Below are 17016 nucleotides of genomic sequence, written 5' to 3'. Positions count from 1 at the left end.
CTGTAAGCTTAGCCCAGAGGCTCATCTGAATCCCATTGTTGCTGCCACCCTGCAAGGAGTGGATATTCCAGGTAATGTGGGCGTAAATAAATGCCAAAGAAGATTGTGTTCACAGCTGTCAGAATTACCATTGGCTGTGATGTTCACTGCCTCCACACACATCAATCTGTCTTTGCTGATGGGAAGAAAGTGTTTTTTGTTTAATCAGTCCGAGTGTCTCTTGGCCAAATGGAACAAAAGACGAACAAGTCAAAGCCCAGGTGACATCGGAGAAGTACTCTTGTTTCTTGAGTGGTTCATTGTAATGGTGTCTCTCCTCCCCGCTGAAGTGCGGCCCTGCATTATAACATTCACCATTGTGAAGGGTTTCTTTCCCTATTATTCATCCTTGAGATGTGGGCATCACAAGATGTGGCATTATTCTTATGCTTATTCTTGAATCGGTGTAGGGGTTTAATGACCATCCTTGAAATCCATCTCATTAAAGCAAGTGCTTGGTCCCTTCTGGTCAGGAAACCAGGCGATCATTAAAGATTTCAAGTGCCACCATATTGAGGCCGATGGGGAGGAAAGTTCCAGATTTCACCTGCCTCGGGTCCCTGTCTGTGTGGACTTTGCACGTCCTTCCTGTGTTGGCGTGGGTTTCCTCCGGATGCTCCGGTTTCCTCCCACAGTCCAAAGGTGTGTGGGTTAGGTTGATTGGCCGTGCTAAACTGCCCCTTAGTGTCAGGGGAACCAGTTAGGTTAGCATGGGATTAAGGGATTAGGGTTTGGGTGGATTGTTGTCAGTGCAGACTCAATGGGCTGAATGGCCTCTTTGTGCACTGTAGGGATTCTCTGATATTGTACTCTGTGTGGGAAGGATTTTGCTGCTAAAGGGCCTGGTTTTAATTCTGTGATGGGCTTGTTAGACTGGGGAGCCATTCATAACCAGCCGTATTGTCAAAGAGCACACGGACAAGGCTGGAGTAAGACTGTCTTTTCCTCAAAGACACCAGTTGGAGTTTTTGGGATATTTGAAGATCTTTGCCATCCCATTCACAAGCACCAGCTTCTTTTCTAAATGGGACCCAGATTCTCAGATTGTCAAGGTGACTGTTAGTTTATTTGTCTGTATCATTTTCCCCATACAACCATTCCATCCGAATAAAGACAATTAATAAAGTATTCAAGATACTCTTTGGCACGAGTAAAGGTTGATATTTGACACTATTCATGCACTGAGTTCTATTTTCCAGTTGGTTTGGCCTGTGGACAAATGCCCATGGCTAATTGCTTCCTGAGTTATTGTGTTTTTATATCCCCTGGCACAATTCGGAATTGAATTCCTGCACAGATGCGCTGTATGGGATTACTGTTTGGTGGAGTTGATGTACCTTGTTCACCATAACAATGAGAGACCTCACTCAAATCCCATAGCATCCCTACAGTGCAGAAGGAGGCCATTCAGCCCATTGAGCCTGCACTGACTCTCTGAAAATGCATCTTACCCAGGCTCACGTCTCATCCCGTAATCCCATGGATTTACCGTAGCTAATCCCGCTTCCCCACTCCCCCTACCTACACATCCTTGGACATCCAGGGACAATTTAGCATGGTCGTGTAACCCTGTACATGTTTGGACTGAGAGAGGAAAGTGGAGCACTCGGAGGAAACCCCACGCAGACACAGGGAGGACGTGCAGACTCTACACGGTCATCCGAGGCCTAAATTGAAATTGCATGGAGAGGATCCCTTCTGAGTTCCTACTTGTTTGGAACTCGGAACAATTTCATGCTGGGGTGGACAGGGCTTCGAATGGGAATCCTGCCTTTTCCCCAGTTGAGGCCTGGAAGTGGCCATGAATGAACGCTTAAAAGGTGGTTTACCCACCCAGCCGTTAGGCTGCTGGGTGGATGACAGGCGTGGGGTGGGGTGTGGTGGTGGTGGAGGCGGGGAGCGGGACTGTTGCGATGGCTGGAAATGAAATGAGTTAGATCTCGGGCAGAAAGGTGAAGGTGGGTGCCTTCATCAGAAGCCTTTAGGGCCTGGGAACTTTTAGATTGTCCTCTCCCTCCAGCCTATCCCCCGAGAGACAAATTGCCTGCTCTGTGGCCACCATAGGCCTTCCCGCCCCTACCCACCCAGGCCTCTGACCTTTGTACCTTTTCTCCAATTCCCTGAAAGGGCTCAGGAAGCTTCTTGCAGTTCTTCTTCCAGCCACTGTAGCACTGTTCCTGGAGGGACTGGAGAAATGTTGGTGGCATGGTTAGCACTGCTGTCACGCAGTGCCAGAGACCCGGGTTCAATTCCGGCCTCGGGTGACTGTCCGTGTGGAGTCTGCACATTTTTCCCGTGTCTGCATGGGTTTCCTCCGGGTGCTCCAGTTTCCTCCCACAGTCTGAAAGACGTGCTGGTTAGGTGCATTGGCCATGCTAAATTCTCCCTCAGTGTACCCGAACCGGCGCTGGAGTGTGGCAACTAGGGGATTTTCACAATAACTTCATTGCAGTGTTAATATAAGCCTATTTGTGACACTAATAAATAAACTTTAAACAAAGATCCCGGGCAGTGTCAGAGCAGCTGTACACATGCCCGTCATGTATTTCTAGTAAGTCTCTGGTCTTAAGTGCATTGGCTATGCTAAATTGCCCCAGAGTATCAGGGGGACTGACAAGGGTGGGGTTCCGGGGATAGGGCCGAGGTGGAATTGTTGTCAGTGCAGGGTCGATGGACTGAATGGCCTCCTTCTGCACTTTAGGGATTTAATGATTTTAAAGTTTATATATTAATGTCACAAACACTGCAATGAAGTTACTGTGAAAATCCCCTAGTTGCCACACTCCAGTGCCTGTTTGGGATAATCCAATTACCATTAATACTGCACCGAGTCCTGTTCTGCGGTCTACCATTATCTGTAATTTTCCCTTTAATAAATCTTAGCGCATTCTTCTAATATTGTAACCGTATAGTTATCAGCTTAATTTTCAATTAGCTCCCTTTCAGTGTTCAGTTGGCCATTAGCATTTATGTAAGTTAAAGCTTGTTTGATCTTTTTCATTAAAATTCGAAGTTTATTATCCAACTTGGCGAGATCAAGTGCGTTAACAGTGAACATGCCCACACCATAGTCCACTGCTAAATCACTGAGTAATTCTCTTTTTTGCCGACCATTTGATTCGCAAATATACTTCCCTCTCCCTATTCGTATGAAGAGAGGTTGAACAGTTTACTCTCTGGAATTGAGATGAATGGAGGAAGATCAAATTGAGGTATATAAGATGATAAAAAGTATGGATAAAGTAGACATGGAGCAGATACTTCCTCTTGTGGGACATTCTAGGACAAGAGGTCATAGTCTTGGGATAAGGGGTAGCAATTTTAAAACAGTTGAGGAGAAACTACTTCTCCCAAAGAGTGTGAATCTGTGGAATTCTCTACCCCAAAGTGCAGTGGGTGTTGGAACAGTGAGTAAATTTAAGGAAGAGTTAGATAGATTTTTAATTGATGAAAGGTTATGTGGAGAAGGCAGGAAAATGGGGATGAGGAGCATATCAGCCATGATTGAATGGCAGGATGGACTCAATGGGCTGAATGGCCTAATTTTGCTCCTATATCTTATGAACTTATTTGCTGTCTCTTGACCTAACAACTTCTGAATTAGATGTAAATACAGGTCCCTAATTTGAGAAGGGCATCATTCTGCTAGTTGAATCTGGTTGCCTCACTACAGGAGGGATGTGGAAACTATTGAGAGGGTGCAGAGGAGATTTCCAAGGATGTTGCCTGGATTGGGAGGCATGCCTTATGAAGATAGGTTGAGGGAGCTAGGTCCCTTCTCCCTGGAGAGACGAAGGTTGAGAGGCGACCTGATAGAGGTTTATAAAATGTTGAGAGGTATACATAGGTTGGATTCTCGGAGGCTATTTCCCAAGGCTGAAATAGTTGCTACGAGAGGACACAGGTTTAAGGTGCTAGGGAGCAAGTACAGAGATGTTAGGGGTAAGTTTTTCACTGAGGGTGGTGAGTGAGTGGAATCGGCTGCCGTTGGTGGTGGTAGAGACGACGCTGGGGTCTTTTAAGAGACTTCTGGATGAGTACATGGGATTTAATGGGATTGGGAGTTACAGATAGTTCTGTGGCCTGGTAGGTATGGATATATATGGATTGGCGCAACTTGTGGGCCGAAGGGCCTGTTTGTGCTGTAGTGTTCTCTGTTCTATGTTCTATATCTAACACTACAAGTATTAATTTGTGATGGACATTATCGTATATAATTTTACCAGTTTCCTTAATAACGAACCTATTTTGTAGTTCTGAGGTTACTTTAGGTGTAAAGTACAGATCTATTTTTTACAGGTGTAAAATTTAAAGATTTTTTAAAGTTTATTTATGAGTGTCATAAGTAGGCTTACATGAACACTGCAATGAAGTTACTGTGAAAACCCCCCTAGCTGCCACACTCCTGCACCTGTTTGGGTACACTGAGGGAGAATTTAGCCTGGCCAGTGTACCTAGCCAGCCTGTCTTTCGGACTGTGGGAGGGAACTGTAGCACCCGGAGGAAACCCACACAGATACAGGGAGAAGGCGCAGACTGTGCATAGACAGTGACCCAAGCCGGGAATTGAACCTGGGTTCCTGGCACTCTGAAGCAACCGTGCTAACCACTGTGCCACCATACTGCCTAAGTGCTACCTGCTGTGGGACAATTGAGTGTGCAATAAGCCTAACGTTATGTAACCATGGAACCAGGGAATTTGCATTGTCACTCCATGTATCCACAGACCTAACTATTGTCAAGTTAACAAACGCCCATTGTTACCTCCAACTTGGTATAAGAATTTTTGGTGGAGCTACATATGGTTTAGGAGTAATACAGTAGTAATTACAGAAACATTACAGGAGTAATGTTTCCCCTTCATGTGATAAAAGAATTAAAAAACACTTTCTTTAGGCGGTCTCCTACAAATACCACCTCTTCATCATTGTAGAATCATAGGATCTACTGTACAGAAAGAGGCCATTTGGTCCATTGAGCCTGCACTGTCAACAATCCCTGACAGACCCTGTCCTATCCCCATAACCCCACATATTTACCTTCCTAATCCCCCGACACTAAGAGGCAGTTTAGCACGGCCAATCCATGTAACCCACACATCTTTGGACTGTGGGAGGAAAGCGGAGCACCCGGAGGAAACCCACATAGACATGGGGAAAATGTGCAAACTCCATACAGACAGGCACCAGAGGCCGGAATTGAACCCGGGTCCCTGGCGCTGTGAGGCAGCAGTGCTAACCACTGAGCCAACGTGCTGCCTCCCCACAAGACCTAGTTTGAAAGCTAAACCTTAGATGACTAAAATTTCGTAAGGCTGAACTTTAAAGACTTATTAGTGAGCTACACATATCAACAGCGAGAGTAAATACACCCACTACCCTAAGTTGAGGAGATTTATACTCGGAAGACGTGCCAACTATCAAGTTACCTCAAACAATAAAAGCATTGATAAGGCATCAAAACCAGTACTTCACTGATAATTTGTGTAAACAGATGAAAATGTCTAAAGTGATGATGGCTACCCATCAAAAAGCATCAAAAATAACATAAACTACAAGTGTTGTCAAAATCAGAAATACAGAATACTCAAACAAACCAAATGAAAATCAGTTCTTGGGCATCAGAAACAATTAATCCTGAACACTCTGACGAACAGGAACCGTTTCATCATTTGGAACTTCCCCAACTGCATCACTCTTTAACAGATTCCCCTCGTTCACAATTTCTACAACCTGAACACCTGTTGGCTCATCACCAGTTCTCTCATTCACATCCAGGAGTCTGATTAAAAGATTTTACTCACTTCGTATCTAAGCTAGCTTCACTCATCCTGTGAATGGAATGATAGTGTATCTGTCTGACTGACTGACTGAAGTTCTGACTGAGTGAAGATCTGACTGACTATCTGTCTGACTAGAAACCCACGCAGACACTGGGAGAAAGTGCAAACTCCTCACAGACATTGACCCAAGCTGTGAATTGAACCTGGGTCCCTGGTGCTGCGAGGCAGCAGTGCTAACCACTGTGCCACTGTAACCGTACCAGTAGATATCCCAGTATTTGTTATTAAACTGGATGCATATCGACATTCATCATTACACACTGACATAGACTAGTTGTGACAAGTTAGCTAGTTTGCATACTGTGCAAATACTGTATAAATATAAATGCCACTGACAATTTATCTCCCCAATAAAATATCAGTTGCGGTTGCCTTTTTATTGAGTGTCAGATTGTTTCAGGTAGATCTTTACAAAATCATGTTCTAATATAAAGTGGACAAGTGAGATGATGAAAGTATATTTCCCCCTTGTAGGAGAGACTAGAACTGGGGGGAGGTGGCACGGTTTACAAGTAAAGGATCATCCATTTAAGATGCAAATAACGAGACGTTCTTCCTCTCAGACAATCATGACTCTATTAGAATTCTCTTCCCAGAGTGCAGGATCATGGGACTATATTCTATAGTATTTATTAACTATAGACGCTACAGTTAAGAAAGCCCACCAACCCCTTTACTTTCTCAGAAGGCTAAGGAAATTTGGTGTGTCGGCTAAGACTCTCCAACTTTTATAGATGCACCGTAGAAAGCATTCTTTCTGGTTGTATCACAGCTTGGTATGGCTCCTGCTCTGCCCAAGATTGCAAGGAACTACAAAAGGTTGTGAGTGTAGCCCAGTCCGTCACGCAAACCAGCCTCCTATCCGTTGACTCTGTCTACATTTCCCACTGCTGCAGCAAAGCAGCCAGCATAACGAAGCACCCCGCGCATCCTGGACAATCTCTCTTCCACTTTCTTCCGTGTGGAAAAGGTACAAAACTCTGAGGTCACGTGCCAACCAACTTAAGCACAGCTTCTTCCCTGCTGCTGTCAGACTTTTGAATGGCCTTATCTTGCATTAAGTTGATCTTTTTTTAACACTCTGCTATGATTGTAACAGTACATTCTGCACTTTCTCGTTTCCTTCTCTGTGAGAGGTATAGCTCGCAAAAAACAATACTGTATGCTAATGTATGTGACAATAGTAAATCAAATCAAATATATTTGAGGCTAAGTTAGGTAGACTCTTCACTGATAAGGGTGTCAAAAGGGTATAGGAAGATTAGCCATGATCTTATCAAATGGTTTAGCTGACTCAAAGGGCCGAATGGCCTACTCCTGTCCCTAATTTGTACAAAATCAGTGGAGCCACAATCTAATGCAGTTGCTTGGTAGGATGTGTCCCCTGATGGTCATGATAAAAAACACTTTGTGTCTCCAAATGTATGCAGTTTCTTAAAATCAATAATCCATTTATTATCTCTTTCATTACGCTAATCTCGTTCTGTTTTATTAGAAAATGCTTGTTCTAAAGTCTTTCCTGTCCCTAAACAAAATATTTTATCTTTCAGGATGATTTCAGTGACCTCGATTCGTCACAAAGTTCACAATTCTTCGATGAACAGGTAACAATTTTGTTTGCGACTTAAACTTTAATCGGACAAGAACTGAAAGGCTTGTGAGTTCGGATCAAACTGAGAACCATGTACAGATGGTTAATCCACTCCTATCAGATTCCTCTCCACACTATTTTAATAATTTAAATGAGTTAGCATTTCTGCTAAATTGTTAAATTTGATGCGGTCTGCGTAATTTGGACACAAGACTTTAGAAGCTAAAACAGTCTGTAGATTGAAAAAAACAACTATTTGATCTCTGGAGTTTCTTGTAGACAGAAAGGTTAAACAAAAATAACACATTATTTATACTCTTTGCTTTCCACGATAATTTACTTGTGATGTGTTGTCTTCAGTGACATTTGCATTGAAATGCTCATTTTAATTTTATATTGAAGTAAGCTGGTCTTGTGTCGTGAGCTGTTTAAGTCTACATTTTAAATTTTGTCCACGCTAATTTAACTGATCTATTTCCACTCAGTCATCGAGGTTTGCAGCTTGGAAACAGGCCCTTTGGCCTAACTTGGCCAAGCCGCCTAGTTTTTGCCACTAAGCTAGTCCCAATTGCCCGTATTTAGCCCATATCCCTCTTATACCAATCTTACCCATGTAACTGTCCAAATGCTTTTTGAAAGACAACATTGTACCTGCCTCTACTACTACCTCAGGCAGCTTGTTCCAGACACTCACCACCCTCGGCGTGGAAAAAATTGATCTTATAGACCCTTTCTCCCCTCTTTCTTAAACCTATGCCCTCTAGTTTTAGACTTCTGACCTTTGGGAAAAGATATTGACTACCTAGCTTATCTATGCCCCTCATTATTTTATAGAGCTCTATAAGATCACCCCTAAGCCTACTACACTCCAGGGAAAAAAGCCCCAGTCTATCCAGCCTCTCCATATAACTCAAACCATCAAGTCCCAGTAGCATCCTGGTAAATCTTTTCTGCACTCTTTCTAGTTTAATAATATCCTGGGTGACCAGAATTGCAAAGTATTCCAAGTGTGGCCTTTATCCGCACAAATAACGAGAAAATGTCTTCTAGTGGTTCAACAGTGGAGTCAGTTTGGTCATTGTCTTATTGTGAGAGAAGAATGAAAGGATAGGAAGCAAGACCTTCTCTAATGATTTATTATTGTGCATGGCCTGAGTGTGGTTTCCTTCTGTTTGATGGTGTAGTTGTACATTAGGTACCCGTGTGGTACCCTCTGGTTTGCCATGCGCCCACACACACGTGTGGCTTCGAGCGTTGGGGAAAGGGCCCGAATGTAATGGTTCAAGGCCCGCTCGAGGTAAAATGGGAAAAAAGTGACTTGAAGCGGGAAGGATGGGATTGAGTGTGAATTCCAGGGTCTGCTTTGGCTTAGGAGGGAGGGAGCATACTGTCCCCTTCTCCTGTCCTCGCTCTGCTCACTGACCTACATTGGTTCCAGATCAAGCAATGCCTTGATTTTAAAATTCTCGTGCTTCTTTGGCTGCTCCAACCCCACATTCTTTCATGATATCCGCACTCTTCCAATTCATAGAATCCCAACAGTGCAGAAGGCAGAAAGTGCACATTCGGCCCATCGAGCATTCGCCAACAACAGTACCACCCTGTAACCTCACGTTTTACCCTACTCATTTCCCTGATGCTCAGCATCAATTTATCAAGGCCAGTCAACCTAACCTGCACATCTTTGTGGAGTGAGGGAGGAAACCGGAGCACCCGGAGGAAATCCATGCAGACACGGAGAGAACGTGCAGACTCTGCACAGTCACCCGAGGCTGGAATTGAACCTGGCTCCCTGGCGTTGTGAGACAGCCATGCCACCGTGCCACTGTAATTCTGCCATTGTTAATGTGAATTCTGTACTGTCGGTGGCCATGCCTTTAGTTGTCTGGTCTCAAGCTCTGGAATATCACCCATTTATTTCTCCGCTGCCTCTCTTAACTTCTTTCCTCTCTAAAGACATTCCTTAAAAGCCACCTCATTTGGCCAAATATATGCCCCTTTGGGATGTTTCAAAATATTAAAGATGCTATAAAAATGAAAATTCATAGAATTCATAAAGAGGCCATTCGGCCCATTGAGTCTGCACCGACCACAATCCCATCCAGGCTCTACCCCCATATCCGTACATATTTTACCCGTTAATCCTCTAACCTATGCATCTACGGTCAACTTAGCATGGCCAAGCAACCTAATCAGCACATCATTGGACTGTGGGAGGAAAGTGGAGCACCCGGGGGAAACCCACACAGACATGAGGAGAATGTGCAAACTCCACACAGACAATGACCCAAGCCAGGAATCGAACCCACGTTCCTGGAGCTGTGAAGCAGCAGTGCTAACCATTGTGCTACCGTGCTGCTCGTTTTTTTGTAATGACTTCAGTGAGGTTGGCTTATTGGAATAAGAAGTTCCTGATTTAGGAGTCTGTTGATGGCCCAGTCAGGGAGTCTGGTACTTGTATTTACTTCTGTTCCTCTGGCACTCCCGGAGGTAGACTGCTGACTGCTAGCACTCTGCGCATTGCTGATGGAATTGTAAGGAAAGGGATTTTGGTGAAGGGATTTCTGCCTCCGAAGAGTTATTACATTATTGTTATTGAGCAGCCAAGTCCAACGCTTGCCCAGAGTGGGAGCTGAGGAAGGGAGCTGGGTCCCAGCTCGGGTCACTGTCTGTGCACATTCTCACCGTGTCTATCCGAAAAACATGCTGGTTAGGTGCATTAGCCATGTTAAATCCTCCCTCAGTGTATCCGAACAAGCGCCGGAGTGTAGCGATTAGAGGATTTTCAAAGTAATTTCATTGCAGTTTTGATGTAAACCTACTCTGATAAATGAAATATAATAATAAAACGGATAAAACTGCATTGACACTAAGTGACTATCCACTGCTGGCTAGTTTCCATGGCAGCGGAGGCAGAAAATCCACTGTGGTCTTCTCACTGCTCTCGCTCCTGCGTCAACCTTCCTACAATTTTACGAGTGGTGGGCTCGGCAGGCAGGTGGGGTGGTGAGGGGGATGGTGTTCAGTCCATCACTGTTCCCCACCACCTCCCCCCCACCTTCACAATCTGAGGGAGGGGTGGAGACCTAGCCTCCAGCCAATCAGCTCTCCATGGTGTGGCGAACAACCACAGCACTGCTGTGATTGGCAAGGATGTGACTGACTTCAATAATGGCCGTGTGGGGAACCATCCAAAAATTCCTGGCCCAGGGATTGGACTGCCTTGCGGATAAAACAGCGTAACAAGCGGGAGAATGAAAACCAATCATTTCATTGTAAGTTCTGATGCTGGAAGGGATCGGGGAGTTTGACAATCAGCTGATATTAAGAAACCATCTCTTGACTCAGCATCACTGAACCCTGACAAGAACTTTGAAAACCTTAAAGGAACCCAAGTTTTGGTTACGTAGCGGAGTGGATAAGAACTGGTCATGACCGGTGCTCATGAAGGAATGGAATCTGACTAGGCAAATGTTTAATTTTAGGAGCCTCTGGGGGAAGGTACATAAGAACATAAGAAATAGGAGCAGGAGTAGGCCATCTAGCCCTTCGAGCCTGCCCCACCATTCAATAAGATCATGGCTGATCTGAAGTGGATCAGTTCTACTTTCCCGCTTTCTCCCCATAACCCTTAATTCCCTTGTCTATCAGAAACCTATCTACCCGTGACTTAAATATATTTAATGAGGTAGCCTCCACCACTTCAACGGGCAGAGAATCCCAGAGATTCACCACCCTTTGAGTGAAGAAGTTCCTTCTCAACTCTGATCTAAATTGCTCCCCCCCTTATCTTGAGGCCTCTAGTCCTGCTATCCTTTCTAAGCAGGAAGAATCTCTCTACCTCTACCCTATCCATCCCCTTCATTATCTTATACATCTCTATAAGATCCCCCCTCATCCTTCTAAACTCCAACGAGTACAGACCCAGTCTATTCAGCCTTTCTTCATAGGCTAACCCCTTCATCTCTGGTATCAGCCTGGTGAACCTCCTCTGCACTCCCTCCAAGGCCAATATATCCTTCTGCAAGTGCGGCGACCAAAACTGCACACAGTACTCCAGCTGCGGCCTCACCAGTACCCTGTACAGTTGCAGCAAGACCGCCTTGCTTTTATATTCTATCCCCCTCGCTATAGAGGCCAACATCCCATTCGCCTTCTTAATCACCTGCTGCACCTGCAGACTGGGTTTTTGCAATTCGTGCACAAGGACCCCCAGGTCCCTCTGCACCGTAGCATGCTGAAGCTTTTCGCCTTTTAAATAACAATAATAAGGTAGGAGAAGGAACAGACATTGGAATGAGAGTCTTGGATGAGAAAAATGAACAACATGGAGAACTCTTAACCAAAAGAGATTCCGAAAGACCAATCCAGGACTGGGAAGATTTCAAAACTATTGAGTAAATTCCAGAGGCCGACGCTACAGATGGTCACTACTGTCATTGTCAGCCAAGTCTGTTCGAGGTTGCAGCACTTTCCACCAGTGAGGCTTTTAGGAGCTCTGCCAAGTGACAGGTGCTTCAGGGCCAGTCACAAGGTTGAAGTTATTTGCTGCAATCTCACAGCCATTGGGACAGAGCAGCAGTTTAACAGCCGCTCTGACAGACTGCACAAAGCCTTGAGCAGGCGAGCAGTTAGTATCTGCCGCAGATCCTTCTACTTCTGCCGGTGGCTGTATCGTTGCCTCATTTGCAACGCAGCCCTACTGACTTCCCCTCTCAGTGGTGGCAATAGAATAGAAACTGAAGACTCCTCACCTGCCCTCACTCTCGGCACCTTCCCTTGGCTCATTGCCAGCTATGACTCAGTGGCTAGCTCTCAGACTGTCACTCCAGACACCTGAGCACTTTGTATAGGCTGATACTTCGGTGTCGTGCTGAGGGGATACTGCACTGTTGGAGGTGCTTTCTTTCAGATGATCATTCAAACTGGGCCCCATCTGTCCTCTCAGATGGATGCAAAAGATCCCATGCTATTTCAGAGAAGGCCAGGGTTGGTCTGAAAGACAGAGAATGAACGACATAGAATCCCTACAGTGTTTTCACTGGATGATTAATCCAAAAACTCAGCTAATCCTCTGAGGACCCAGGTTCGAATCCCGCCACGGCAAATAGTAGAGTTTGACTTCAATGAGAATTAGCCATAATTAAGAATCTACTGATGACCATGAAATCATTGTTTATTGTCAGGAAAAACCCATCTGGTTAATTAACATTCTTTAAGGAAGGAAATCTGCCGTCCTTACCTGGTCTGGCCTACATGTGACTCCAGTGCCACAGCAATGAGGTTGACTCTCAACTGCCCTCAGGCAGCTAGGGATGGGCAATAAATGCTGGCCAGCCAGCGATGCCAATGTCCCACGAATAAATAAAAAGAATCTGAAATTAAGCACTAAAAGAGATTTCATTTGTTTCATCATTTCAAAATGGCACTATGGCTCAGTTAGGTAAGACAACAAGCTCAAACAATAAGAATAAGCCATGATCTTATTGAATGGCGGGGCAGGCTCGAGGGGCCAGATGGCCTACTCCTGCTCCTGTTTCTTATGTTCAAACAGGGGCTCTCATGTTGAGCTAAAGAAGAGAGTTCTGCAGAAGAATCACTAATCAAGTATAACTAACTGAGTTGTCTCAGTCAAGTGGACAGAGAGTGGATGTAATCAGTGTTGTATTTTTAATAACAGTTCATTTCAAGCAGCATATTTGCAACATCTATATTTATTTTCAGAATATGAGCAGGCAAAGGGGGACTTCCCTGTAGCTCCTTTGCTGGGCAGGAGGAAGGGGATGGGAGAAGATGCTGCAGAAGTGGCAGCCAGCTGGGGCAATAGAAGGGTTGGATTGGACCACAGAGAGAGAAGATGGCAGCGAGGGATGGAGTGACTGACTGTGTAGCTCGTAAGGGTTAAGGCTGACGAGGTTAGGTACCACGTCATAGTCAGAGCTGTAAAGGATTTGATCGGGTAGATAGGCAGAGACAGTTTCCTCTTCGAGGGGAAGCCAATGCAACAGGACATAATCTTTAACTTATATCAAGGTCATTCTGGGATGACAACAGGAAGTGAAATTCTGGAACTCTCATGCCCAGTAAAGCTGCTGAGGTGATGGGAGGGGGCAAATGGAAATTTCTAAAATGGAGATTGATACATTTTTGGTCAGTAAGGAGTTAAAATATATGAAAACAAGGCAGGTAAATGGAGTTAGCAAATTATCAAACTAAATGACAGAGTGGCCTCCGGAGGCTGAAGGGCCTATTCCTGTTCCAAGGTCATTGTCCTGGTCAAAGCCACCAATCACAATGCTGCAATAGGCCAGACACAAGCAGAGGATAGTGTGAGTACCGGGCTACAGAGGGGGAAATCAGTCAAAGATCAGGTGGTAACAGGAGAGAATGGGAGAGAAAAATATTGAATCTAATGTAGGGGCAAGCATGTTATGACCCTGTTGGGGAGTATTCAGAAGCAATTCGAATGCCCAGTGATCAATTGACAGAACCACACCACAAGATTTCACATTTGAACAAAAATAAATTTTGAGTACAAGAATTAAACAACGTACACACTATTAACTTCATTGCAGCGTTAATGTAAGCCTACTTGTGACACTACTAAATAAACTTTAACTTAAGGTGATAGTTTAGTATTATTGATGCTGTGAATTGAGTTCTACTTTTGATTTGCGCACCCCCCACCCACCCCCCCAAGAGTTCCCTCGTACATTACAACAATCTTGAAGCCTCACTCATCTCTTTCGGGCCAATCGGAAGCTATACCCCTGTGCTCAGAAGTCCTTTTGGTTTCTCCTGATTGTCCCAGATATTCTCTGTAAAGTATGAAATTTCATGGGGATTCTTCCCTTAGCTTTTGGTGAAGGAATCCGACAATTTTCTTTAAGCCCTCAGAACTATGGATGCCTCAGCTCCATATTCCAATTGCCACAGACACCCTGCTGCCTTCTCACAGCTTTCAAGCTAATTCTGCTGACTGCGTTCTGCCACAAGGCTCTGTGAGGACCACTGTCCACTTCTTCCTCTGGCGACAAGCTAGACAAATTTTCCAGTTGATTTTTCCCCCTCAAAATCTAAACTGAGCTTAAGCCCCAGCTGCATTCTGAATTGCAAACAGTAAAGTTTATGTTTTCTCCGCTTAAAGTGCAGGTCAGACTAACAATCGTTTCCTATTCGCTTTCCCAATCCAATGAGATCTACGTCTAAGCAAAACTGCAACTGCCTACTTTCCGAATGAGCGCTCAGTTGACTTAAAACAAAACCTTCCACCCCCACAGCACACTTCCATGACAACATGGTGCAACTTGGGATGGTCTCAAACAGAAACATAAAAACATACTTTACCTTCAACACAGTTCCTTGATTCTGCAACCCATATGAATCATTTATATTTCTAATGGTTTGCATTGCCCTCTCCAGAACGCCTGATTCCAGAAAGAGGTCAAAGAATTAGGAGCAAGAGTAGGCCACTTGGCCCCTCAAGAATGTGCTGCCATTCAATAAGATCATGGCAAATCTGATTTCTCCATGTTCCATTGTTAAGTAATTTTCACTATCAATTCTATCCATGTACAATAGGCACAGGTTTTATTTGAAGTGTCACAAACCTAGGCCTGTTAAAATTGCATTTACATCAGAGTTGTTCTATTTCTCAACCAGCTGCCCGCCAGTTACAATTTTAATTCTGAAAACTAAAGTTTATTTTCTCAACAAAATACAAATTGCAAGCTGTATATTAACAGGTGGGTGAAAGTGCCATTTTAAGGGAAGCAGAAAGGTATTAATGCAGATGGAGTCGCTAACACTGCAGTCAGGTAGGGAAGGACATCAAGGGAGAGCAGGGAGAACAGTGGTACGGTGGTTGGCGGTGCTGCCTCACAGCGACAGAGATGTGAGTTCAATTCCAGCCTTGGTGGAGTTTGCATGTTCTCCCTGTGTCTGTATGGGTTTCCTCTGGGTGCTCCGGTTTCCTCCCAAACTCCAAAGCTGTGCAGGTTAGGTGGATTGTCCATGCTAAATTTCTCCTTAGTGTCAGGGGACCAGCAAGGTAAATACGGAGGTTTTGGGGATCAGGCCTGGGTGGGATTGTTATTGGTGCAGGCTTGATAAGCCGAATGGCCTCTTTTTTTATTCATTCGTGGGACATGGGCGTCACTGACTGGCCAACCCATCCCTATTTGCCTGAGGGCAGTTGAGAGTCAACCACATTGACAATGATTTCATGGTCATCAGTAGACTTCTTCAAGTTCTAAAGTTTACTTATTAGTGTCACAAGTAGGCTTACATTAACACTGCAGTGAATTTACTGTGAAAATCCCCTAGTGCCATGTGCTGGTACCTGTTTGGATACTCTGAAGGGGAATTTCGCATGACTAATGCACCTAAGCAGCACATCTTTCGACAATTCCAGATATTTTTTAAATTGGATTCAAATTCCACCATCTGCCGTGGCGGACTTTGAACCTGGGTCATTGGCTGGGTTTCTGGATTAATAGTCTAGCGATAATACCACTGGGCCATCGCCTCCCTCCGAATCTTAATTGCTTGAAAGTTTGATGTATTTATCGACGCAATTTGTTTTAATTCCAGGCCCTCGAACAACAGGAAGGGAAGAATCGAGATCCATTGGAATGTAGTACACCCTCGTACCTCCTAACGGTCCAGCTGAAGGAAGGCCGGAATCTGGTAATCCGGGATCGCTGTGGTAAGAAAGTTCAATGCCAATTTTTGTAACTCACTATAATGGGCCACCTTACAGTCCTAGCATGCACCGAGGGCAAAGGGATCACCAAACATTTTGCAAGTGGTCATAGCATCAGTGTGGCTTCCTCCTTCCAGGCCCCTGATATTTGATAGGAGCATGCTTTGCTTAAGACTAATTGTCAAGAAGAAATCCTTTTGGTAACATATTCATGTGGTGTTTTGCTTGGAGGAAGTGCTGTCTTACGAGGAAACATTGAGCAGGTTGGCCTATTTTCATTAGAGTTTAGAAGAATGAGTGGTGATCCGATGGAAACACATAGGCCGGAATTTTACCGCCTTGCCCATCACGGAAATCGGAGCAGACGAGGGGCGGACAATAGGTATGTCCGTTGACCTCGAGCGGAATTTTATGGTTTGAGGATGGGTGAGGCCGTAAAATCCCATCCATAAGATTCTGAGGAGACTTGACAAGGCAGATGCTGAGAGATGGTTCCCCCTCGTGGGTGAATCTGGGACTAGGCGGGTATAATTTTAAAATAATGGGCCTCCCGTTTAAGGTAGGGATGTGGAGGGCGTTCTTCTCTCTGTGGGTTTGTTTGGAATTTTCTTCCACAGAGAACGATGGAGGTTGGGTCATTGAATATATCCAAGGGCTGAGTTAGACAGATGTTTGATCTGGAGACCAATAGGGGACAAACAAGGACACCGTGAGATCAGGCATGATTTTATTTAATGGTGGAACAGGCTTGATGGGCTGAATGGCCTACAACCTTATTCCTATTTATGACCTACTGAGAGCAGCTGAGGAATGAACAATCTTCAAGATGAAGGGAAGAGT

General features: G+C 44.7%; 1 protein-coding gene across 1 annotated transcript in view; it reads left to right on the top strand.

Annotated features, from left to right (window-relative positions):
* Positions 1-17016, top strand: part of LOC145359474 (multiple C2 and transmembrane domain-containing protein 2-like) — a 473933-nt gene that overhangs the window by 140656 nt on the left and 316261 nt on the right. Inside the window, exons 3-4 of the mRNA XM_080214042.1 lie at positions 7432-7485; positions 16065-16179. Of these exons, the coding sequence (XP_080070168.1) occupies positions 7432-7485; positions 16065-16179 (169 nt within the window). The remainder of the gene's footprint in view (positions 1-7431; positions 7486-16064; positions 16180-17016) is intronic.

This window comes from Carcharhinus amblyrhynchos, chromosome 28 (assembly GCF_965287045.1).
Source record: "Carcharhinus amblyrhynchos chromosome 28, sCarAmb.v2.hapA, whole genome shotgun sequence".
Lineage (NCBI taxonomy): Eukaryota > Metazoa > Chordata > Chondrichthyes > Carcharhiniformes > Carcharhinidae > Carcharhinus > Carcharhinus amblyrhynchos.
Note: the sequence above shows the minus strand (reverse complement) of the source record. Positions and strands in the feature narration are given on the sequence as shown.